This window comes from Mastomys coucha, unplaced genomic scaffold, assembly GCF_008632895.1.
Source record: "Mastomys coucha isolate ucsf_1 unplaced genomic scaffold, UCSF_Mcou_1 pScaffold18, whole genome shotgun sequence".
Classification (NCBI taxonomy): domain Eukaryota; kingdom Metazoa; phylum Chordata; class Mammalia; order Rodentia; family Muridae; genus Mastomys; species Mastomys coucha.
The window spans coordinates 76,825,540-76,852,415 of NW_022196900.1; the positions used below are offsets into that span (position 1 = coordinate 76,825,540).

Below are 26,876 nucleotides of genomic sequence, written 5' to 3' on the forward strand. Positions count from 1 at the left end.
TGAGGTTATAACGGGCATATGTCACCATGCCCAGTTTTATAACTCCTGCTTTGCGTGTGTGTGTATATGTATGTGTGTGTTCATGAGTGTGTGCATTATATGCAGGCATGCATAAATGTGTGGATAAGAATGGAGGCCAAAGGCCAATGTCTGAGTGCTGTCGCCACCTTGTATTTTGACACTGAACCTGGAGCTCACCCGTCTGACTAGGCTGACTGGCCAGTGAGCTCCTGGATCTGCCTGTCTTCCTCTCTCCCTCAGCACAGAGGTTACAGGCTCATGACATGGATTCTGGGGAATCTGAACTCAGGTCCTCACGTAACTACCAACAGAGCTGCCTCCTGGCCTCTGAAGCCATTTATATCCAGGTTTTCACACAGTACCCAAACTAATGTCACTCCCTAGAGACAGATTCATTCATAAACTAGCCACAGACCCATTTCAATCCGTGGCCCTTGCACAGTACCTACTACATGGTGTGAGATACACACTTCTGCAAATTGTTTTCAGTTCCAAAGATGATTCCCTGCCATAACAATCTCCTTTTCTTTTGCAGTGGGGATGTGTGGTGGAAGCTACTCCTGGGTGTCAGCATCCTGAGGAGCATCAGAGATAGGGCATCTCACAGTACATACAACCTTCCACTCCTCCTCTAGTTCTCCCAGGTGCTCACGGTGATGCTGATGGATTTTTGATTTTGAGACAATTTTCTAACAACGTGGCCCAGGCTGGCTTTGAACTCCTAATCTTTCTGCCTCCACTTCCTGAGTGCTGAGATTATAGGTGTGTACTGGATTTTACAGCCAGTAAAATCATGATTTTTTTTTCTAAAATATTGTGTCTCGTGTAGCCCAGGGTAGCCTTGAACTTGGCTACATATCTGATGCTGATCTAGAACTCTGCTCTCCTGCCTCTACCAAGCAATAGTTAACGTTACAGGTCTGTGGTACCACATCCAGTGATGATCTGGCATCACCTGACACACAGCACATACTTTCCGAAATTCTTCTACTTATCCTGGCTATTAATACCCAGTCTTGGCTGGAGAGTTAGCTGAGCAATTAAGGGCACTTGATGATCTTGCAGAGAACACAGGTTTCAATTCCCAGCACCCACAGGACGGCTCACAACCATCTATAACTCCAGTCCCAGGGGATCTCATGCCCTCTTCAAACTTCCAAGGATGCCAGGCATGCATGTGGTGTCCTTACACATATTCAAACAAAACACTCATACTCATAAAATAAAATAAACAAAAAATGAATTAAAGCCCCAAATCTTTAGTTTTCCAACCAAAGAGCCACTTAGATTAACTAAAAAATTATTCTATTTTGAAAGAGAAGGGGTAACTTATAGAGAAACTGGGAACATAGCTGATTCCCAATATGTTTGGTATTGTCATGTTTTCTGTCTAGTTTATAAAACTCTGTGTGTGTGTGTGTATCTTTATGTGGATTCCTGCACACGTGATGCCTGACAGCCAGGGAGAACCCAGAGGCGTCCTTGGCTTCTGCTGTCTGGCTGTCTGGCTGTCTGGCTGTCTGGCTGGCTATCTGGCTTAGATAACGGTTTGGTCTGAGGTTCTAGGTCCACTTGCCCAAAGAACATGCAGCTTTTCTGTCCTTCTGTGTTAACCACCAGCCTCGTGAAATAGCACAACACTTAGGGGGGGAAAATTTTAGCTTGTGCCTAAGTAAAACCAGATTGCTTATTACTTGGGCTTCAAGAAGGTGAGGAATTTGTTCCTCTGAAAAAGCAGTTGGGAAAACACATAAATAAAAGATTTATCTGTAAAGTTCAGGACTGGTATCAGGGAGTCAGAAACGACAATGAACCTTGTGCTTTGACCTTTCCTTCCATTGCCCTTCATAGATCTGTGACCTTCAACTCTGGACACACGTTAAAACTGTATGTTGATGCTCTGGGAAAACACTGGCTGTTTTTCATAGATTTCAATTAAATTCATGTATGTAAGGACCCACGCAATGCAGCTAGGATTGGAGTCATTTTTCTAAAGGTCATGCATAAGTATCATGGAGAATTATTCAGCCTTGCAGCTGGAACACACACACACACACACACACACACACACACACACACACACTCAAAATCCAGTGTAAAGACCTGGCCGTAAGTACATGTTGAGCTCTTGCTCAAGTCAGGCATGTAAAGAACAACATGTAGAGAGAGCCTACTTAGAAATTCTGGGAGACACAGACAGCACAGCAGTGGTTGCTGAGGAAGACTCGGGGGATACAGCTGCAGACTGACTGCACACAGGCAGGAGAGACTCAAGCAGTGGGGATGCGTTCTGCATCCTGATTGCCGTGGGAGTTACATGTATACACACATTTGTCAAAATGCATTGAATTGTCTATTAGTCTTTTGGACATGTATTCTATATACATCAAAAGCAAGGATGTTGGAGGACATTTTCATCAAGATCCCTTTCCCCTTCAAAAGGAACATGGAGAAACAGTGGCTCCTCCATCATGCTAGCAGCAGTGGTGGGATGCTTCTGGACATTTGCCAGTGCATTAAGGATGCATAGTGCTAGTCAATCATAGACCCTGGAGCCATTCCAAAGGGAATCAGGCCTGGGGTGGGATGACTGGCCAGCCCAAGCTTTCCGGATTGCACTTTTGTTCTTTGTGCTCTCTGGCACCAAATGCTGGTCAAGGCATGAGATTACACGGAGTAAAATTGCATGGTTTTGCAACCACCCTGTACAGAGAGGTGCCAGCAGGTTGGTACCAGCATGTTGGCACTGTTTGTCGATGGCAGTGAGAATGGGACTTGGGCCTGGCCTCACAGAGATCTCAGGAAGGCTCTGCTATCAAGGCAGGTAACACTGCAATGATCAGCTAGGACTTTTGAGCTCCCTGGTACTCTGGTGTCTGGTGTATATACTGTCCAGGCAGAGGAAAGGAAGTATAAGACAGCCTGAAGAGACAGCTCAACGCTTAGGCATGCTTGTTGCTCTTCCAGGGGCCACCATTTCACTACCTGGTACCCACATGGTGGCTTACAACCACCTGTATTTAACTCCAGTTCCAGGGGATCTGACGCCCTCTTATGGCCTCCAAGGGTTCCTGCATGCACATGGAAACGCATGTAGGCTCACACTCATATACATAAATTAAAAGTAAATAGAATCTATTAAAGAACATAGAGAAAACCCTTAAAGACAGTGAGAGGGTAATACTTGGGGAAAGCAAGATACAAACAGAGAGTTCTGTAACTAGTTAAATCCCTCTTCTTGGGGAGCAATTGGGCCCCACATCTTCCTTGGAACTGTGTAGATGGGACTGGGCCATCAGTGTGATGGCTTTAGGGGCTGCTAGAAGATGAGCCCCCTGTATCCTATTTGTCCACAGGAAACCTGCTTTTTTTTTTTACCTCACATGATCACCAAGTTGCTCCAAAAACCGCCCGTGTTCTTGCCACAAAGCTTCCTTTTCTTGCTGCAAGCTGGATAGTCTCTCTGACAATTCCTGGTTGCTCTTGACATACTGAAAAACACGATGGAGAAAAAGGACTAGTCTGTGTGTGGCACAGTCAGATCCTCACATAAACTCCAAAGGGCACGATTTGATGAGCCTTAGATGCTGGTTGGTCTGAGGCTCTAGGTCTAGCTAAATGTGGGTTTGCAGGGAGACCCGCATTCTTTCACGTGCTGGGAGCAGGCTCCCTACTACCGCAGGGAGACAGGAGCTCTCAGCCCAAGACCCTTCCTGACCTCACCCTGTGTGCCCCTTTGTCTGACTGCTTATTTCTATCCTTTAAAATGACCTTTGTAACAAACCAGGAAGCAGTAGTGTAGTGGTCCCCTGTATTGTGTGAGCACTCTAGTAAGGCGACTGAATCTCAGGAGGGAACATGGGAACACTAGTCCATTTCTAGTTGGTCAGGAATTCTGCAGCAGGCCAGGCTAGCAGTGTGGCTCAGCTGACAGTGTTTGCCTAGCACACACTTAGTCTTGAGTTGGATCCCCAGCCTTGCATAAAACTACATTTGGTGGCACTTATAATCTTAGCAACTGGTCAAAAGCATTTTCAGCTACATGAAGGGTTTGAGGCCACCTGGTACTACATGAGACCCTGTCACAAAGAAAGGGGGGGGGAGAAAAATAAATAACCCCAAAGGCCCAGCCTTGCCACTGAGTCTGAAGTTTCCAGGGACTGAATCCTACCTAATCCATGAGGGCTGATGAAATAGTCTCCAGGTCAGTTGTGTTAGAATTGAATCAAATCAGAAGATACCCAGCCTCTGGTCATCCAGAGGGCATTGCTGGCTTGCCTGTGAGCAGAAAGCCACACATCTTGGGAGAGTTACAGGAGACTCCAGTGTCCTCTGCTGTGATGCGAGCACGGGGAAGGCAGCTTGTTTTTTTTTTTCCTCTAAGATTTACTTATTTTATGTATATGAGTACACTGTAGCTGTCTTCAGACACACCAGAAGAGGACATCAGACCCCATTACAGATGGTTGTGAGCTACCATGTAGTTCCTGGCAATTGAATTCAGGACCTCCGGAAGAGCAGCTGAGCCATCTCTCCAGCCCCAGCAGTTTGCTTTTTTTTTTTTTAAATAACATGAGTGCAAAAACTAAGGAAAATCTCTTGACCTTTGACCCATAAGGTATTTGGATCTAGAAGTAGCTTCAGTGACTAGAAACTCAAAGTGGGGATCCAAGCCAGTTAGATTAGAAGGTTCAGGCCAAATATCTCTTAGCCAGAATGTTTGAGATAAAAAGCAGCCAGGATTTGGGGGATATTTGCAATTACACAATGAGCTACCTTGGGAATGAGGACCAAGGCCAGAGATGAAATCCATTTATATCTTATATACACCTTATTCACATCACCTGAAAGTATTGTAATATTTTTGTGCACCTGTATTTGGATGGAATGGAGCTGTCCACATGTGGCATCCTGTCAGCATTTAAAACATGTCCAGCATTTGTGTGTCTATGCATTATTTTAGATAGTGTCTTAGAGTTTTACTGCTGTGAAGAGACACCATGACCAAGGGAACTGTTATAATGACATTTAATCGGGGCTGGCTTACAGGCTCAGAAGTTCAGTCCATTATCATCAAGGTGGAAGCACGGCAGCGTCCAGGCAGGCATGGGCAGGAGGAGCTGAGAGTTCAACATCTTGTTCCAAAGACAAACAGAAGACTGACTTCCAGGGAGCTGGGACAAAGGGCCATTTTTTAAAGCCCACGACCACAGCGACACACTTCTTCCAACAAGTCCACACCTACTCCAACAAGGTCACACCTTCTAATAGTGACACTCCCTGGGCCAAGCATATTCAAACAATCCAGATAGGTTCTCGCACTGTTTCTCATTGAGGTCTAGAGCTCCTGAGCTAAAAGCAATCCTCCTGCTTCAGGATTTACTGAGTAGCTGGAGCTATAGGTATGTACTACCATGTCCAGCTCCAAAAATTTCAGATTTGGGGGCGTTTGGATTTCTGAGTTTTGGATTAGGGATTCTTAATCTGTAGTCTGAGCTCATTGTTACTAAGCACCCACAGGAAAAGGCTTGACTATGTTATCAGCTAACAGCTGCCTATAGGGAAGTACTTTGGAAGGCCATATGAAGCGCCCTCCAGACCCCCCTCCCCCAGAGCAATTCTCAACCTTCATACCGCTGTGACCCTTTAATACAGTTCCTCATGTTGTGGTGACCCAAGCCATAAAATTATTTTTGTTACTACTCCATAACTGTAATTTTGCCACTGTTGTAAATATCTGATATTCAGGATATCTGATAGGTGACCCCTGTGAAAAGTTGTTCCACCCAAGGGGGTCACGACCCACAGATTGAGAAACACTGTCCTGGTAGCTCCTGTCAGAGGCTCCGTGGCCTACTGATGGGCTTTGGGGAAACCAACTGGATCCTGAGTCTTCTGAACTGAAGAATAGATTAACCCCTTGCTGGATACCCTGAGGTAGGGCCTAGCTAGAGGAAGGACTTACCCAGGCATGGCCTGGAAAGGTATTCAGCCCCCTTCTCCTTCCTTTCTCTGCTTCTTGGCAGCCATCAGGTGAACAGTTGCTCCACCAGGCGTTTCCTACCATGATGCTTTGCCTCAGTCAGGCCATGGACAGAGAGAGAGAGAGACCTCTGACCCCGAGAGGAGAAATAAGCCTTTCCTTCCCCAAAGCCTCAAGTTTTCTCATTCAACTAGCCACGCTGTGAAGGGATTGAGAATTCTGGGGTCTGCAGGGTGTGTCAGATGCAAGTCAGTCAATGTTTCCAAGGAGAGCACTCCTAATTTAGGAGTCTAATTACTGGACCAAGGGAGAATTAGAGGACCACAGAGGTTACATGAGTATTTTAAATAGCCTCTCTTGTAGCTAGAAAGCTAATGTAACAACAACAACAACAATGATTTATCAAACAGATGGCAGACTTACAGCACAAGTTGATGTCATGGCCTTCTTGTGTTCTGTGAAACACAGGGCTCAGAGACACACAGAAAACAGTGGGGAAGAGCGGCATCTGACAGGACCTGCGGCAATCGGTGTAAGCAGCTCCCACCTTGCTGTCTGCATAGTTTAAAACCTTTGCTTTGGGGATCTGTACGAATTGCATCTTAGGCGGCTACCTTGGAAGAGGAAGCCTGTTGCTAGAGATGTGTGTCGGTTGGCGGAGGGCTTGCCTAGCACGTATGGAGCCCTGGGTTTGCTCCCCAGCATGGCACTGACCAGGCGTAGTGACAGTGACACCAGTCAGTCATTCAAGCACTTGGGAGGTAGGGGCAGGAAGCTCAGAAGTTCAAGAGCATCTCGGACACACGGTGAGTTCAAGATCAGCTCGTTAGGCCAGGGCTGCACAGAAAAACCTTGTCTCAAAAAAAAGGTGCTGTTGTCCTAAAAAAGCCAGCTGAATATGACCACCAGCACATCTTCCTTCTTGTCTCTCCAGTCATAACACAGAGTTAACACACTCTGGGAGAGAAGAGGCTGAATATAGGCCTTGACTTATGAAGAAATAAGGAATATGGCAGGATTTGGCATCTTTCAACACTAGAAGCTTGGGGCATATGTGGAGGAGTGGATTTCTAGGAGGCTAAGCTGGGGAGGAAGGACTATGAGATTGAACAGGCCAAGGTTATTGAGATGGATGTGCTTATCGGAGCGAGAATTTAAATTTATGATTACTTTTAGGTGTGTGTGTGTGTTTATGTTTAAGTGTGTGTATGTGTGTGTGTATGTGTGTATGTGTGTGTATGTGCGTGTGTGTGTATGTGTGTGTATGTGTGTGTGTGTGTGTGTGTGTGTGTGTGTGTGTATGCACGTAGCTATAGGTATACCCAAAGAGGCCAGAAGAGTGTGCTGAATCCATCGGAGCTACATGTGGGTTGTAAGCAGCCTGAGGTTGAGCCAGGAGCTAAACTCGGGTCCTCTGTAACAGCAGCAAGTGCTCTTAAACACTGAGCCATCCATCTCTCCAGCTCTGGGATTTGAAATGTTAATCTGGGGCTGGCGAGATGGCTCAGCGGGTTAAGAGCACTGACTGTTCTTCCAAAGGTCCTGAGTTCAAATCCTAGCAACCAGGTGGTGGCTCACAACCACCCATAATGAGATCTGACGCCCTCTCCTGGTGCTGTCTGAAGACAGCTACGGTGTACTTATTTATAATAATAAATAAATCTTTGGGCTGGAGTGAGCAGGGACTGAGCCGGCGGAGTCGTGAGTGTAGTGGGGTTGACTGGAGCAAGCAGAGGTCCTAAAATTCAATTCCCAAAAACCACATGAAGGCTCACGACCATCTGTACAAGTACAGTGTACTCATATACATAAAATAAATGAATAAGTAAATATTCTTTTTTTAAAAGAAGAAATGTTAATTTGAACCTTTAGTATGACTTTAAGTAGTTAGGTCTGTTGACTGAAACCTGGACTCAATAGCCACCTGTATTGAATGGCATTAAGATTTTTTGTTTTTCGAGTCTTACTATGTAGTTCTGGCTGGCTTTGAACTCACAGACATCTGCCTTCCTATGCTTCCTGAGTGCAGGGATTAAAGGTGTGCCCAGACCTCAAGTTCACTCTCAAATAAAGCTATAGCGCTTCACAGGCAGTAACAGTAGACTGCAAGAGCAAACAAGTGTGATGCCTCCTCCCACACACTGAATCACTGCTGCCACCCACTGTCCTTACACATAGCACACTACATGTGTGTAAAAGAACTTACAGTATAATTCTGTTGTTATTATTTTTACATATTTATTTTATTTCTACTCATGTGCATTCATGTCCGTGTGAATGTATGTGCATACAGGTGCCCTTGGAAGTCAAAAGAATAGTGTCACATCTCCTGGAGCTGGAGTTACAGGTGTTTATGAGCCAGCCTCCATGGGTGCTAGGAATGTAAGTAGGGCCTCTGGAAGAGCAGCAAGTGCTCTTGACCTCTGAGCCCTCTCTCCAATGGCCTCCTATTGTTATTTTAAACACTATACAAGATCAACTAAAATAAAAAAAATTCAGGCTGGAGAGATGGCTCAGCGATTAAGAGCACTGACTGCCCTTCCGAAGTTCCTGAGTTCAAATCCCAGCAACCACATGGTGGCTCACAACCATCCATCCATAATGAGATCAGATGCCCTTTTCTGGGGTGTCTGAAGACAGCTACAGTGTACTTACATATAACCAATAAATAAATCTTTTTGAAAAAAGTTTTACTTTATCTTTACTTAGTTTTTCTCTAATTCTCTTCCTTTCTTTCTATAATATATTTTGTCTCTCTCTCTCTGTGTGTGTATGTGTAGGTGCATGCAAGGGCGCAAGCCTGTATGTTTGTCTGGGTACCACACATGTGCCGTGCTTAAGGAGCCAGAAGAAGGCAATGGATCTCTTGGGTGACCTGAGCTTTATATGGTTGTTAGCGGCTATGTGGGTGCTGGGAATTGAACTTGGGTCCTCTGCAAGAACAGCCATCTCTTAACCACTGAGCCATCCCGGTGGTTAATAAATACATACGTATTGTGTGCACATGTGCCATGGGGATGCTTGAGGAGGACAACTGTTAGAAGTCCGAAGCTTGGCAGCAAGATCCTTTACCCACTGGGCATCTGGCTGGCTGGCTTCTGTGCTTAATGGAGATTCTTGTCTTTTTGTGGGTTTTTGGTTTTTTTTTTTGTTTGTTTTTTTTTGTTTTTTGCTTTGCTTTTGTGCTTTTCTCTTGTCTAAAGAACATCTATTAACACTGCTGACAGAGCACATTTGGGGCACCAAACCACCCATTTTATCCCTGTGTCTTCTTCCAGGATATTACCTTTTTTCAGAGCTTCAGTTTGAACATCATAAGCCTGCATGAGGTTCTCTGGTCACTCATTTTGTTTGGCAGTCTCTGAGCCTTCCGGATCTGTGGCTCAGCATCTGACTTTTGGACAGCCTCAGTCTTTATTCTATCAAGCATTTCTCCTCCTTTTGCCTTGGTTTTCCACATTTGCACCATGCATTATACTTCCTGTATCAATAGTCTGCTCTTTTCTCTTTTTTTCTTTTTCTTTCTTTTTTTTTTTTTCAGAGACAGGGTTTCTCTGTGTAGTCCTGGCTGTCCTGGAACTCACTCCGTAGACCAGGCTGGCCTCGAACTCAGAAATCCGCCTGCCTCTGCCTCCCAAGTGCTGGGATTAAAGGCGTGCGCCACCACTGCCCGGCCTGCTCTTTTCCCTTGAAGTCCACTTTGCTTGCTGCTTTTGAGCTTTCTGTCGTGATCTCCAGGATCCAGGATCCCCTCAGCTGTGTGCAGACCACTAAGAGCCCTGTCACAGGCTGCTGCCACTTCTGCTGCTGTGGTTTCTATGTCGCGTGTTTCTGTTCTTTCTTAGACTTTCCATCTCTCTGTTTCTCCCTTTACATGCCACCTGCTTTATTAGGGTCTGCAACGTGTTAATCACAGGCACTTTGCATTTCTGATAATGTCAATATTCCCACTGTGCTTGAGTTTTGAGTCTTCAGTGTTACTCAGATTCTTCACATTGTGTCTTAAAATGTCTTGTGCATTTTCCTTTATATGAAAGGAGTTGTTAGGGATGGATATTTAGTGTGTGCTGCCATGGCAAGGGAGATGGACTGGATTCTCTGCTCAGATGAGTACATCGTGATCTTTCAGTTAGCTTCGCCTTTGAACCATGACCCTCACACATGCCTCTTTCCCTGCCTCCACTTCTCCTCCTTAAAATGGGGATGAGGTGGGCTGATATTACAAGTTTCTCTTGCCCTGGTTCAGTTAGGTTCTAACAAAGCCCCATCATGAACTTTGAATGCCTCCTTCCCCTCCCCTACACCCCTCGACCAGGAGCCCAGGGAGAGATTCTACACTGAACCTTCAACGGTTCATAAGTTTCAGTGCAGGATTTCCTACCTGGTTCTCACCAGAGCTTCTTCCTGATGTTGTGTTGGTTGGTCTCTCTGGGCTCGGAGCAGCTGTGACCCTGTGACCTCACTTCTCTGATAGATCAAGAAGTATTGAAGCCGGGCGGTGGTGGCGCACGCCTTTAATCCCAGCACTTGGGAGGCAGAGGCAGGTGGATTTCTGAGTTCGAGGCCAGCCTGGTCTACAAAGTGAGTTCCAGGACAGCCAGGGCTACACAGAGAAACCCTGTCTCAAAAAACAAAAACAAAAACAATCAGCTTGCGCATCTTTTTATATGTGGTTAGAGTGGAGTAGGAATCACTTCCAAATTCCTTTTGTACAAAGCCCTGAGCCAGAAACTTCCATAAGATTCCATGAGGTTAGGAGTCAGAGAGCCTGTGGGTTAGTGAACATATAGAGGTGCAGGCTGGACACATGTACTCTGAGTCACATCCCACATTCCTGGGCATCTCTTTCTTCAGGCTATTTCTGAGTCTCTACCTTTTCTAATAAGCTGGTAACCAAGTAAACGTTTCCCGAGACATTCTACTTTTATGTATGTGTACATCGGTGTATGTACACCAGCAGAGGCCAGAAGAGGGCATTGCATCCCCTGCAGCCAGAGTTATAGGCAGTTGTCGGCGGCCGCATGTGGGTGCTGGGAATCCAACTCTGGTCCTCTGGAAGGACAGCAAATGCTCAACCTGCCTCTCTTGAGCCATTCTAAGCCATCAGGACCAAACCTGATAGTGTATCACCGCAGCTTCAGGTTTACAGCTGATCTGCAGGAACAAGGCGGGGAAATCTAGACCTATAACTGAGATGGTCCTTCCTGCAGAACAAGCCCTTATTTTGTAGGATCTGATGCTGTCACCAGGCAGATGGTGTCCACTGAGCTAACACTTTGTACACCCTGCTCACACCCACACAGGATTGCTTTGTGTGGAGGAAAAACAAGCAAAACTCAACAAACAAGAACAGCAATAAGAACCTACTCAACTGGCTTCATAAGTGAAGTACTGAAGTATGTGGGCTGAAAGAGAGAACGCAGGTTTGCCTTTCCCTCTTAGCGTTTCCTTGAACACATGGTCAGAGACATGGGCAGACAGCAGGCAAGACATCTTTGGCCCTGGAGGAGGTAGCTTCCCTGTGATCTCTGGGTCCTCTGGGTTTATTGGAAACCCAGGGCCACTCCTTCTGATCTCCCATCCAGAAGCTTTGCAAGCATTTTTTCCTCGTGTATTAAATACCTTCTTGTTTGGTTGGGGGCTCAGGGCACACAGTCCCCAAACCACTGAATCACTGATCAGGATGTACAATGTGTTGGCTATTTTTATGTCAACTTGATGTAAGCTACAGTCATCTGAAAGGAGGGAACCCCAATTGAGAAAATGCCTCCATAAAATCTAGCTGTAGGCCATTCTCTCTCTCTCTCTCTCTCTCTCTCTCTCTCTCTCTCTCTCTCTCTCTCTCTCTCTCTCTCCTTTCTTCCTTTCAGGTTTCTCTGTGTAGCCCTGGTTGTCCTGGCACTCATTCTTTAGACGAAGGCTGACCTCAAACTAAGAGATCTGCCTGCCTCTGCCTCCCAAGGGCTGGGATTAAAGGTGTGCACCACATTCCTGACTGTAAGGCATTTTCTTAATTAGTGATTGATAAGGTAGGTCCCAGACCATTGTGAGTGGTGCTACCCTTGGGCTTGTGGTCCTGAGTTCTAGAAAGAAAAGTAAGTTGAGCAAGCCAGTAAGCAGCACCTCCTCTCCATCAGCTCCTGCCTTCAGGTTCCAGGCCTGCTTGAATTCTTGTCCCAACTTGCCCACCTCCAGCCCCTCCAAGATAGGATTTCTTTGTGTAGCCTTGGCTGTCTTAGAACTAGCTCTGTAGAACCAGGCTGGCCTCAAACTCGCAGAGATCCACTTACCTCTGCCTCCCCAGTGCTGGGATTAAAGGTGTATGGCACCACTGCCTGGCTCCAACTTGCTTTTGGTCATGGTATTCCACCATAACAATAGTGACACTAGAACACCTCCTGTGTACTTCCTTGTGTGTTTTCCAACTTGTTATTCTGAGAAACTACAGACATGAAAGCAGCTCAGAAGATCTATTTTTTTTTGAAAAGAAATTTATATCTATACAGGAAATGTAGGTCAGCAAGTTTCTAGGTCAGGAAGAGGGCTTTATTCACGTGTGTGTGTGTGTGTGTGTGTGTGTGTGTGTGTGCACACGCGCGAGCACATACACTCATATGTGTGATGTGGGTGTGTATGTGCCACAGACGTCATAGAGATGTCAGAGGATGATGTCACCATCCTTGTCTTCTCACCTTTAGACAGGGTCCTCTTTGTTTTTCTACACTGTTCTCCCCAGGGTCCCTGGACCTTGAACTTCCAGGGATTCTCCACTCTGCCTCCTATTTCCCCACAGGAACACTGGAATACCAGACACTCACACTGTGTGTTGGGCTTTTACATGGGTGCTAGGGGCTCAAACTCAGGTTTTCACACCTCCACAGCAAGTGCCTGACCCACTGAGTGATGTCCTCGGTCCACACTGGAGAGACTTTTCTCTGAGATGACCCCTTCCTCATCTTACAGTTCCCCCCCCCCCGACACCTTCCACAACTTGCTTCTTCTGTGTTCCAGAAGTCCCAGGGCCCTTTTTAGATAGCTCAGGATGCTATACAAACTTTGGACATATGACCTGTCTTAAGTCTCATGTTTTGTGGGATACCCATTCATATATATGTAGTTAAAATGATCTTATTCCTATTAATTTGCCCTATGTTGATTAATTTTTTTTAAAAATACATATTTTTCATTTTATGTATAAGAACGTTCTTCCTTCAAACATGGCTGAGTACCACACGTTTGTTTCCTGCAGCATTACGATCCCTTGGAACTGGAGAGTTACAGTGTAGGTGCCCAGACAAGCAACCAGTGCTCTTCATCATTGAGGCCTCTCTCCAGCTCCTATTAATTTAATTTATACCCTAACCCAGCCCAGATGATACAGGGAAGTCATATTTCCTTCCCCTCCACTTGGAGATATATCTAGATCTATGTCTACACTCTCCATTATTTGTATATATTTGTTTCCCCAGCTAAATTAAGTAGGTAAAGTGTGCTCAGTGATAATGAGCTGAATAGCAATAGTGACGATGGAAGCTCATTCCAGTCTGTGAGAACAGGACACCAGGGACGCCCGTCTGCTGCTTTCTTACCTCTTCACACTTTCTTCTCTCGCTTTCCAGTTGTTTCCGTAGAGCCTCTCGTTGCTGGGAACTGGCTGCTTCCTGTTCTTCCTCCTTATCCTGCAAGGCTCTCACTTGTCTCTGGAGCTCATGTATGTTCTGGTCTAGGAGGGTCCTGAGGGCAAGCAATGCACAGCAGGTCATTCTGTGGACTGCCACACTCTGTCAAGTGATCCCTGGACCCAGAACTTCTGGGCCAGCCTGATGGAGTTGGTCGTTTCAGCAGAGTGAGGTACAGTTAAATGTCTGCAAACTAAGGGGACCTGTGCAGGGAGCCTCCTATCTAATAGAAGCTTTTCCTTGGGCTGGTGAGATGGCTCAGTGGGTAAGAGCACCGGCTGCTCTTCCGAAGGTCCGGAGTTCAAATCCCAGCAATCACCTGTAATGGAATCTGACGCCTTCTTCTGGTGTGTCTGAAGACAGCTACAGTGTACTTATTTATAATAATAAATAAATCTTTAAAAAAAAAAAAAGAAGCTTTTCCTTAATTCTCTCTCTTGCCACCAAAACAGACCCATGAGGAAGAAATAAATTTCCTTATGGCAGAGATGAGGAAGATGTGACACTAAGAACAGCCAGGGCAAGGCTGAGGTGGGGTTCTGCTCCAGAGTCCACATGCCTTCTTGCCTAATGCTTTACAGCTGGGCCTGCAATCTTCTAGCTCCCAATATTGCTGACATTGGTGTGCAGCTCTGCTACAGCCGACTCAGGGACTGACACGCTGTGTGCTGCATTGATGAGGAAATCCACACTTCCCAGTGAGTGCTGTCAGTACCCGCTCTTTCAGATAGACTCCTCAAACTACAGTTCCTGGAAAGACTTATTGAGGATTTCAAACCGAAATTCTCTTCATCCCGGAGATTCATCTTGAGGAATATGGTGATGGGAAAGATAAAATAGCACAGATGGGCAAAATTCTCACCTGCGTGCCAGGGCTGTAAGACCCTAAAGCTGTTCAGACAGCTTTGCGCTCTCCAATTTAAGCATTCTAAGCAACCAATAGGCTACTGGATGGTAGACTCTGAGACACTGGCTCAGGGCTCTGCCAGCTCCTGGGGGGTTCTGCTGTGTCCTAGGGCTCTGAGCTTCTCCCTCTTAACGTTCTTTGGATGTAGCGCAGGCACAATAAAGATTGCTGGAGCTTAATTCTTCCAATCACACCTAACCCTACACCAACTTCCTCACTGTCATTTCTGCTTTATCTAGATCACAATGTGCATATCTGAGAAATCATCTCTGCCTCCTTTATGGTTCTGTTAAGTAACCAGTTAGAAATTAGCAACCTTAGAAGGCACTTGGGCTGAATCTTTTCTTCATAACCAATAGCTTAGAAACCCAAGCATGGGAAGAGTAGTACTGGACAGGGGAATGGACCTGAGTCCTGTCCCTGGGTCCATGGCAAGATGACATCCTGGACCTCTTTGAACATCCTTATAACAACTATCTAAACCAATCTCAGCAGCCCTAAACACGGATTACTGAACAGCAGGAGGCATTTGGTAAAGAGCAAGAGCCTATACCATGGCATTCTCCCTGGATGGTCAATCAAGACAGGCCAGTCAGTCACCTGGAGACTTCAAACACAGTACAAATGCTGCTTAAAATGCAGATGGTGCGAGGGTCCCCTTGCCTGTGCTGTTTTCTCTGTTCTCTAATAAGCTGCCCATCTTCTACACTACGCTCTGCAGGTCTCATCTGAATTCTTCCGGCAGACATTTCACAAGGGCTGGGAGCTGAGTGGTAAGATCCAGTGACAGCTCCATTCTTAGTTTTGGTTCAAGGGACTAGAGAAGAGCTAAGCCCTGGAACTGAGGGGATATTGAGCTGTAGAACTGAGACCTCGCATCATCTACTCCGCGCAGCCTGGCAGTTCAAATGGAAACCGACAACTGGGAAGGCTGGATGGAAAGAGGATCTTGGGGATTTGCTAGAGACTACTAAGACAGATACATCACAAAATGCATGGTTTCAGCAGGTCTTGACAAGGTCCAATGAGGTCCTTCTTTCCCTGCAGCCTGAGTCTCTTCAGCCATTTACACAACAGGCAGTTTTCTGCCTGATTCACAACAGAGTCCCAGAACTTCCTCCATTGTTTCTGGTGTTGACAGCTGAACCCAGGGTCCTCGTGCCTGCTAGGCAACTGTTCTACTACGGAACTCCATATTCCCTTTAGTAAAACCCTCCAGTGGTGGTGATGGCAGCACCTTTAATCCCAGCACTCAGTGGGCAGAGGCAGGTGGATCTCTGTAAGTTTGAAGCCACCTTGGTCTACAGAGTGAGTTCCAGGACAGCCAGGTCTACACAGAGAAACCCTGTCTTGAAAAAAAAAATCCATAAGCAGCTCCCCCAATGCTCATACGGTAGCCACCTTTGTGTGAGCCAGGCCACCCTGCTTTCTGGACCCATTTTCTCAGCACTCTCCAGCCTCAAACCATGTGGGTTTCTGGCACTGAACTCAGATTGCTGGGCTTGGTGGCAAGGATCTTTACCTGCTGGGGTGTTCCCACTGACCCTCAAATTCCCTTAATTTTTTTTTTTTGTTTTGTTTTTTTGTTTTTTGGAGACAGGGTTTCTCTGTATAGCCTTGGCTGTCCTGGAACTCACTCTATAGAACTCAGAAATCCACCTGTCTCTGCCTCCCAAGTGCTGGGACTAAAGGCTTGCACCACTGCTGCCTGGCTTTTAATTTTTTAAATTATGAGTGTGTGTACATGTGTGTGAGCATGTGTGTGTGTATGTGAGTGTGTACATGTGTGTGGGTGCACATAGGCCATGGTATGTGTGTATGTGTGTGGGGTGCACACAGGCCATGGTATATGTGTATATAAGACATACCCTCCTCCCACTGTCTATATTTAATTGACTCCAGTACTCTGGAAACCTCTGATTAGATACATAGAAATATACTTTATGTTGATTGGTTATCTGTGTGTGTGTGTGTGTGTGTGGTGCACATAAGCTATGGTGTGTGTATGCATACATATGTGTGGATATACATAAGCCATGGTATGTGTGTGAGAATACATGTGTGTGTGTACATATGTGTGGGTGCACATAAGCCATGGTATGTGTGTGAGCGTGTGTGTGTGTGTGTCTGGGGGGGGTGTGCGTATGTATGTGGGTATGTGTGTGGGTGCACATAAGCCACAGTATGTGTGTGTGCATGTGTGGTGTGTGTGTGTGTGTGTGTGTATGTGTGTGGATGCACACAAGCCACGGTATGTGCATGTGTGGTGTGTGTGTGTGTGTGTGTGTGTGTGTGTGCATGTGTGTGTGGTGGGTGGGTGTGCCTGTGTGTGTGGGGTGTGTGTGTGTGTATGTGTGTGGGTACACATAAGCCACGGTATGTATGTGTGTGTGTGTACATATGTGTGGGTGCACATAAGCCATGGTATGTGTGTGAGCGTGCGTGTGTGTGTGGTGGGTGGGTGTGGCTGTGTGTGTGTGTGTGTGTGTGTGTGTGTATGTGTGTGGGTGCACATAAGCCATGGTATGTGTGTGAGCATGTATGTGTATGTGGGGTATGTGTGTGTATGAGTGTATGAATGGAGGTGAGAGGATGACTTTGTGGAGTCAATTCTTTTTTCACTTTTAAGTGGGTTCAGGGGATTCAACCCAAGTAGTCATGCTTGCATGGTGAGTCTTTAGCCCATCAAGTGAGCCACCTCCCATCCCCTCAAGCTTCCTTTAAAATAAAAAATCAAACAAACACTGTTTGGCAGTGCTAGCATTGACTTCAGATCCTTGTGCAAGATCAGTAGGCATTCTACCAGTGAGTTACTTTCTCAGTTTTCACTACAGTATTACTTATAGAAGAAACAAAATCTACCGCAGATTAAACACAACACAGTGATGCTCATTTGTAGTCCCAGCTATGAAGGAGGCCGAGGTAGGGAATTTACTTGAACTCAGGAGTTCAAGGCAAAGCCCAGGCAACATGGCAAAATTCTCTTTCTGACAATCAATTAACCAATCAACATAAAGTATTAAAGTCAGAGGTTTCCAGAGTACTGGAGTCAATTAAACATAGACAGTGGGAGGAGGGTGTGTCCTATTAACTCATGGGGTGGAGACTGGAGAGCCTCGTGACAGCCACCTGCTTCAGAGTTGCTCAGACCAAGAAGCTGGGCACCTCAGAACACAAGGAAGCTGGCAACACAGCTCTGGTTCCAGGCCAATGGTCTGAAAGCCCCATGGATGGCTGCTGGTACAGCTCTATGGTCAAAGGCTGAGGAACTCAGAGTCTGACGCCCTTAGAGGGAGCTGCTGAAAGTTGTATTGTTCAATAAGGGAGGGCAAGTGTCTCTTCTCACTCGTCTGACATTCCATCTGGGCTCTAGCATTTGAGAAGTCACTGCTCATTCAGAGTGGGTCTCTCCCACTCAGTACACTGACCCACAGCCAGTCTTGTCCAGAAACCCTCACAGATGCCCAGATGTGTTTTGCCAATGTTGTAGGTATCTCTAATGCAAGTCAGGTTGAAAACATTTGGATTAAATGAAATTATAGACTTTGTGGGATGAAGCAGAAGCAGAGAAACTGGTACCGGGAGATGTGTGTGTTATAAAGGAAGGATAGTCTAAAATCAATACTCAGAGCTTCCATCATAAGAAGCCAGAGAAAGATGAACGTTATAAATCAAAGACAAAAAAAAAAAATAATAAAAACAAGAACTCCAGTCAGGTGTGATGAAGCATGCTTGTGGTTCTAGCATACAGAGGCAGGAGAATTGCTGAGTTCGAGGCAAGCTTGGACTATCTAGTGAATTCCAAGATAGCCTGGACTATGAAGTGAGATTCTGTCGTCTCAAACCAGAACTTAGAAGGTGGCAGCATAAAGATCAGGAGTTCAAGGCTAGCCTCAGCTACATAGAGGCCAACCTGGGATACATGAGATCCTGTTAAAAGGGGGAGTGAGCAGGGGGAGGGGGAGGGAACAGGGTTTTTTTTTATTATTTTCTTTTTTTTGGAAGGGAAACTGCGAAAGAGATATCATATGACAGGTAAGTAAAGAAAATATCTAATAAAAAAGGGGGTGGGGTAGGAAGAATAGATAAATAAATGGAGTCAGGAAAAAAATAGAGAAAATGAAATAAACCCAAAAGGTAGTTCTTTGAAAAAACCAATACAATTGACTAATTTCTAGTTAGGCTAGCAAACCAAGATGTATAGGATATAGAAATTACTAATACAAGAAGTAAAACAGGGTTTCTCTATTGGTCCCACAGATATTAAAAGGACAGTAGAGGATATTATTATAGCATTATAGCATCTTAAACAACTATATGCCCACAGGTATAACAGGTTTGATGATGAATTGACTTTACTATTGAAAGATGAAAATAAGCTGCAAAGTGGTAGTGCACGCCTTTAATCCCAGCACTTGGGAGGCAGAGGCAGGTGGATCTCAAGGCCAGCCTGGTCTACAGAGTGAGTTCCAGGACAACCAGGGCTACACAGAGAAACCCTGTCTCGAAAAACCAAAATCACTCCAGAGAGCTAGGCGAGGGATGTCAGACTTTACTGGGGAATCCCGGTTAAGGCAAGTTGCCAGTGTTCTGGGTAAGTCTGTGCCTGGGGAGTTCCATGCCCTGGTGGGCGGTCCTTACCTCCTCTGCTGTTCCTCCTGGCACTGCTGCTGCAGCCTGGCCTCCATGTTCTTTGCTTCCTTGATCTCTTCCTCCAGTTGTTTCTTCTGCAAAATGCAAACATCTGAAAGGCAGACTTGTCTTGCGTGGTCTAGTTTCTGTTGCAGGTCCAAAATCTTGGTGGAAAAGGTAAAACATTATGAAGGGTGTGACCCCTTTCCAACAACAAACTCTACACTTCATTGAACTGTAGCAAATACTTGTGGTGGGAGATAGGGGGTGGGGGTGGGGCAGGGACTTGGGGAGCTGCTAGCGGCACTTTCGTATTCTGTGTAAGGTAGTCTCAACTTTACACTGTAAAAAGGAATCTGTACATGCATGTTGTTGGCAGCTTAGCACAAACTCGCTGTTGATGGCTTGTGTGTGGCGCATGCCTTTAATCCCAGCACTTGGGAGGCAGAGGCAGGCGGATTTCTGAGTTCGAGGCCAGCCTGGTCTACAGAGTGAGTTCCAGGACAGCCAGGGCTATACAGAGAAACCCTGTCTCGAAAAAACAAACAAACAACAACAACAACAAAAAGTACAAGATTTGTTAGAATGGTGGGGGCAGATGATGTAAAATTATTAAAGAGAGGAAGACATGGGGAGGGTAAAGAGAAAAGATTAGCCGGCCCCCCATGCTTGCACACACCAGTCTCTTAAGGTCAGCCCTCCGAGGGCGGGGCTCCAACTGTGCGCTCTGCTTCCCGAGCAGGAGGATAGTTACCTTTTCCTGTGCTTCAGCTGTTTTCGATTTCTCTTGGGCCAGCTTTTCCTGGAGGCCCTGCTGGGATTTAAGGCTCTGGGCCTGCCTAAGTCCTTCCAGCTCCAGCTCCTTGACTTTCTGCTGACAGTGCTTCCACTCTGCTGTTAGTGAGGAGTGCGTCCTGGCGTCGTCTAGCAATTTCTCCTGGGCTTGTTTGAGTTCAATTTTGATCTAGAGTTGGGGCATAAGTAAAAAAAAAAAAAAAAAAAAAAAAAAAAAAAAAAAAAAATCATAAAACAGGGCTGGGGATGCAGTTATGGTAGAGAGCATTCCCAAGGCACTGGGTTTGAGACCCATAGCATGTGCGTGCGTGTGTGCGTGCGTGCGTGCGTACATGCATGCGCACACACAAAGAAAAAAATCAACATGGAGGCTGGCAAGATGGCTCAGCCAGCAAAGGTGCTTGCCACCAAGCTTGATGACCTGAATTCAATCCCCTTAAACCAGTGCAATGTCTCAGTTCTCCCCACATCTGGTGCTGAAGCACGGGCAATACCCTTGGAGGACTGGTGATGCTTTTGAAGCATTACTGACAAGAACAAATCTGTTCCTGGCTCATTTCTTCTCAAAAGGAACTCTGGCCTATCAGAAAGCCCAGAGTTCTCATTTCTTCACAACCTTGCTTCAAGAAAACTCAGCAAGTCTAATGGGCGAGCAGGGCACTGGACTCAAGGAAAAGAGCAGAGGAAAGAGTGATGTATATGGTACAGTGGATTGTTTCAGGGTCAGGAAACCCAAGCCACATTCCTAGCACACTGTCCAGTGACTCCCCAGGCCAGGAAAGCTAAAGGCTGTGAGCGTCCATGATGGAGCCCACAGGCGTAGTTTAGAGAAGCTGCTGAAGTCACATTGCACTGCTATAAAAGCTTATTAAGTAAGCGACCTCTGTCTCCAGGGTGGCTTCTGCAGCCTAAAGGGGAACCAGTACAGTATCTCCGTGTTCCTGGTGGAGCAGAGCAGATGTGAGGAAGCGACTTGGGATATCAGTAGAGAAAGAGTTTTCAGTGCTGCCAGTGTGCTGGCTGGTTCTATATTGTTCTAGGTGGTGTCTTCAGACATCCACTCTGTAATGTGTTAAACTGCATATCATTATTCTATGCACATTCTTGGTAGTATAATCCACAACAAAATGGTTCAAAGGTAGCAAAATTAGTATTCCGGGATGTTAATTACTCTAGCATGCCTAACAGTAGTGACCCAGAGGTTGACGCCTGAGTAGATTTTAGTCTCACAGTGGGTAGAAGCACGGACTGCCTTGGTAGCACATTTGCAGCAGCTCCCACATCGTAGCTCACAACTGCCTGTAACTCCTCCAGGCTATCAAGGCCTCTAGCTTCTGTGAGCACCTGCACTCATATACACACACGTATATGAGAACACATATCCATACATAGCACACACATGCATGCACACACCACATACATGTACACACACACATGCGCACGCGCGCTGCGCGCGCGCACACACACACACACACACACACACACACACACACACACACACACACGCACACAGTCTCTGCATTTGCAAATCTAAGGTCCCAAAGTGACTCCAGGCTGTGGAAGATGTGGAAAGTCAAATCCACATCTCAATGTCTCAATTCAGATCTTACAGTTCACTAGCTTTGCGACCCTGGTGGCCCTAACAACTCTGAGGAGGTTTATGAATGGTAAGGTCAAACTGTACATAAAAGGTAGTTACTGTCCATGATGCCGCTACATGCCTGGCTCCAAGAGAGAGAGGCTTCAAACAGTAAACTGCATCTTCTCTCTTTATGAAGTGATCATCTTCCCATTTCTGAAAGATTGCCTATTGAATACATATTTACAAGGGGCCAATTAGCATCTGTGTCATTCTCTTCGCTGTATCAAAAGAAAGACATGATAAAGCTTGAGTATGTCCAGAGTTAAGCTGGACATGGTGATGTGTGCCTGTGATCTTGGCATTTGGCATGTGGAGACAGGAATAAGATGAGGAGTCTTCATAGGGATCTTAATCACAGGAATAAGAACAGTGTTGGCCTCACAGTGATTTCAGGACCAGCCTGGTCTACAGGATGCTCTCTCAGAACAAACAGGCTGATCTAAGAGGTCTTCTATTTGACACTCTGGGTTTCTGCCACCTTCAGTTTGGTGGTGCTGGGGATTAACCTGAGGCCTCCTGTATTCTAGGCAAGCACTCTACAAACTGAGCTATATCTCCACTCTCTGAGTATGGAAATTTGGAACCATATATAGGGTTTCTAATATATATTAGAAACCAAGTCTGTAATGTATATTTATAGAACTGAATTGTATCTGGAAGAATACATTATTTATATGGTGCCTTGTTCTGAACATTTGTGTTTCAAAAAACAACTGTAGAACATCTGTGACACCTTCCCCCACCCTCTTATGAATACATTTACTGGGGAGAAATACACCTGGCTATATGCAACTAATGCAGGGAGAGCAGTTACTGAAATTAAATTAAATGTTAAAACATTTGAGGTAAGGGGCTGGAGACATGGCTTAGTGGTTTACAGCCCTGACCTCTCTAAAGTCTAGTTCTGACTCCAGAGGTCCTGAGTTCAATTCCCAGCAATCACATGGTGACTCACAACCATCTGTAATGGGATCCAATGCCCTCTTCTGGTGTGTCTGAAGACAGTGACAGTGTACTCACATAAAATAAATAACTCTTTTTAAAAATGTTTACTTATAAAAAGAAAAAAAAAGAAAAAAATATTTGAGATAAGAATTTCAACAGACTGTGTCATTATACCCTTTGTTGGCAGCAAGGAGAGTGGAAGCGGTCCCTCCATGGATTTTGAGGATTTTGAGCAGTAATGCCGAGAACCGTGACTTAGCTCTCCCCAGCTGTGCCTGCCTGAGGGCCTGCAGGAAAAGCTGTGCCCCCCGAGAGAGTTACCTTGATGTTCTCCTCCTGGAGCAAACTGTTATGTTGTTTCAAGTCCAGGCTCCGGCCCCGCTCATACCGCAGCTCCTTCTCGGCTGAGTTGCACAGCATCTGCAGGCGGTGCAGGTTCTGCCGCAGTTCCCGCAGTTCCCCTTGATGCTGGTAGCTTGCTTTCTCTCCAGATGTTAGATACTGAGGCAAACATTTTAAGAGAGAGATGTGCTTGAGAGAGCACCACCGGCGGGTGTGGGGACCTGGGGGCTCACATACAAGGGCTTCCGGAGTTAGTTCCTTCACCTACAACAAACGATGCTTCTACACTGTGCTCCATGGCTGCTTGGTGGGTGCTCCTATAATTCAAAAGCTTCTACACTGGAGTGCAAAGGCCAGTGAATTATGAGAACCAAAGCAGCTGTGCATGGACAATTAACCTTTCAAATTCTAATATCAATGAAAGGCAAACAAAATAGAGGATTTTTAGAGTGAAACACTCCCTGTTGAGTCTCAGAACTATAAAATCCTTTAATAACGAAAACAACTAGGAACCCGCACTATTTTCTAGTTTTCTAAAAACAGTTTAAAGCTGTTTTATGTTTATGGGTATTTGCCTGCATGTATGCCTGTGCACCCTTTGTATGCCTGGTGCCTGTGGAGGCCAGAGGAGTGTCAGATCCCCTGGAACTGGAGCTACAGATAGTTGGGGGTGCTGGGAATTAAACCTGGGTCCTCTGGAAGCACAGAGAACGCTCTTAATTGCTAAGCCACCTCTTCGGCCCCACATTTAGTTTTTAAATTTTCACTACATTTGTGTATGTGTATTACCTGTGTGTGTGTGTGTGTGTGTGTGTGTGCATGTGCGCATGTGCACACATACATGCCACAGTGCATGTGTGGCAATCAGAGGACAAGCCTCAGGAGTTACTGAGCCACTTCACTAGCCCAGCTAAAGAAAGTTAATTGCAATAACGAGTAAATACAAACCAAGGAGGGCTCTGGGGAGCCAGTTCCCTATTCTTCCTTGAGACAAACAGAGTGAGAGCTATTTGCTTTCTGGGGGGCTGTGAGCAGAGGGAAGCAATCAATGACGCAGCCGAGGACCAAACTCTAGGTGGGCAGTGGTTCTCAACCTTCCAAATGCTGTGACCCTTTAATACTCCTCCTCATGTGTGTGACCCAGCTATAAAATGATTTTCATTGCTGCTTCCTAACTGTAATTATGCTATTGTTATGACTCATAATGTAAATATCTGTGTTTTCTGATGGTCTTAGGTGACTCAAGTGAAAAGGTTGCTTGACTTCCAAATGGGTCGCGACCCACAGCTTGAGAACCACTGCTCTATAGGCTATAGACCTAGGTGTAATCACTTCTGAAGTGTGGGCAAATATCATCTACCTTGTTCCTAACTAAGGCCTCTGTTTCTCCACCTGTAAGATGGACAGAGTATATTCCTACACCATCATATCACTTAATGAACATGGGTGGTTTAGTGCAGTACCCACAGCATAGCAATATACCCAAAACGTTAGGAAAACATTTTAAGCCTACCAAGTTAATACTGCTTCCAACTTGGTTCAAGAATAGTAAAAAAGAAACCTCACCTGGGCTAGTGTTAGCCAGGTCATCGGCATCCACAGCTGACGTCACAGAATCCTCCTGACTGATACAACGCTCTGTCTTGCCCATGTGAGAGGCTACCACCACTCTTTCCCTATTTATAAGCATTCGGAAAGATCTGGCATCTGGCTTGTCTGTTGTTAAAATTGTACATTTAAGACGATTAAGCTAGGGACGCTGGGTTGCTCAGTGGTTAAGAGCACTGACTACTCTTCCAAAGATCCTGAGTTCAAATCCCAGCAACCACATGGTGGCTCACAACCATCTGTAATGAGATCTGATGCCCTCTTCTGGAGTGTCTGAAGACAGCTACTGTGTACTCACATAAATAAATCTTAAAAAAAAAAAAAAAGATTAAGCTAATATAGCACCGTACTACCATCTGGCATTGGGGTGAAGAACAATACACACACACACACACAGACACACACACACACAGAGAGAGAGAGAGAGAGAGAGAGAGAGAGAGAGAGAGAGAGAGAGAGAGAGAGAGAGAGGGAGAGAGAAAGAGAGAGAGAGAGAGAGAGAGAATGAAATACTCATTAGTACCCAGAATATAACAGAAATCAGAAATTGTCCAAACTGTACTTGCGTCCTTGCTGTGAAATTGTGGGGCTGGAGAGATGCCTCCATGGTTAAGAGGACCCACGTTCAATTCCCAGCCCCCACATGGTGGTTCACAACTGTCTGTAATTCCAACACCCTCTTGTGGCCTCTTCTGGCACTGCGTGTAATTAGTGCACAGTCATACAAGCAGGCAAATACACATAGACATTGAAGAAAGACTGTGTGCAACAGCTGATGTAGGAAACAGAAAGTTCAACTAGAAATAATCAACCTTCGTTGAGCTCCACATCTATCTTTTTTTCCTCTTTTATGGCTGAGAAAGGTGGGTTTCCTTTCAACACATCTTAGTGGTACAACTGAACATTTGCATACAAGACGAAGGCGGACCCTTTCTTGTTACACACAGTATTTGAAAATGGATCCAAGATTTAACTATAAAGCTAAAAGTATAAAAATAGTCTCAGAAGAAACATGAGAACAAAGTCTTCTCATGCTCATTTAAATAAGACCATGAGACAAACATTAAAAAAAAGTGTAAATGGGCCGGGCGGTGGTGGTGGGTGCCTTTAATCCCAGCACTTGGGAGGCAGAGGTAGGCAGATTTCTGAGTTCGAGGCCAGCCTGGTCTACAGAGTGAGTTCCAGGACAGCTAGCACTACACAGAGAAACCCTGTTTCTCAAAAAGAACAAAGAACAAAGAACAAAAGAACAAAAGAACAAAACAAAACAAAAAAGCAAAAACAAACACACAAACAAACAAACACCCAACCCAACAACAACAAAAAACAAATGGAGCTACATGTGGTATTGAATGCTTTTAATCCCAGCACTCGGGAGGCCAAAGCAGGCAGATCTCTGAGTTCAAGGCTAGCCTGGTCTACAAAGTGGGTTCCAGGACAGGCAGGGCTACACAACAAACAAGCAAACAAACAACTGTAAATGGGGTCCGTGTCTGGGAGATGGTTCAGTGGTTAAATCACTTGCTATGAAAGCAAGATAACCAGAGGTCAGGTACCCCAAACCCACATAAAATGTTAGCTGGGTGGGTGGAAGTGGCAGTCTGTAATTCTTGCAGACGAATCTCTGAACAGAGGCAGAAGCAGACGATCCTCTGAACAAGCTGATTAGTTAGATGAGCCCTATTAGCCACCTCTGGGTTTGATTGAGAGTCCCTGCCTCAAAGATAAGGTGGGAGATGGATCAGGGATGAGTCTCAACATCACCCTTGGGCTCCTTGCATGTGTGTACACAGGTGTCTGTACTCACAAGGAAGCAAGCAAGGATATATACACCACACACATATGCATGAAAAAAATTCATAAATGAGTGTTTACATAATAAAAACATATGTGTATCAATGGGCAGCGACAGGAAAATGAAGAGACAGCCCATTGAGGGGCTATAATATTTGGTTATCAAATATCTAATAAGGTATATACACAGAATAAATAATAAACTTTTACAACTCAACAAGACAAAACAAATGTAATCCAATTAAAACCAGGGAAAGGAGTCAACTAAACATTTCTCTAATGACAATGTGTGAGAGACTGTAAAAACATTTTAACATACATCATGTCATTATACTCATTAGGAAAATAAAAATCAAAGTCACAATGAAAATATGATGGGGATTAAAATGATTATATTTAAAAATCAAGACAATAATAGTTTTTGGCAAATATGAAGAGGAAAAACAGACCATGTACTACTGTATTTGTATGCCCCAGTGATTTTACTTTGATGGTAATGATGGTATTAGAAATCCATGAGGATTTGGA

General features: G+C 45.3%; 1 protein-coding gene across 7 annotated transcripts in view; it reads right to left on the reverse strand.

The window, feature by feature from the left end:
* The window catches only part of Ccdc30 (coiled-coil domain containing 30), a 98,260-nt gene that overhangs the window by 11,884 nt on the left and 59,500 nt on the right, over positions 1–26,876 (reverse strand). For all 7 annotated transcript variants that reach the window (XM_031378470.1, XM_031378468.1, XM_031378469.1 and 4 more), the window contains 5 exons: positions 22,926–23,105; positions 19,977–20,186; positions 19,232–19,386; positions 13,594–13,738; positions 3,400–3,512 (listed from right to left, as the gene is read on the reverse strand). In XM_031378470.1, the coding sequence (XP_031234330.1) occupies positions 3,400–3,512; positions 13,594–13,738; positions 19,232–19,386; positions 19,977–20,186; positions 22,926–23,105 (803 nt within the window). The remainder of the gene's footprint in view (positions 1–3,399; positions 3,513–13,593; positions 13,739–19,231; positions 19,387–19,976; positions 20,187–22,925; positions 23,106–26,876) is intronic.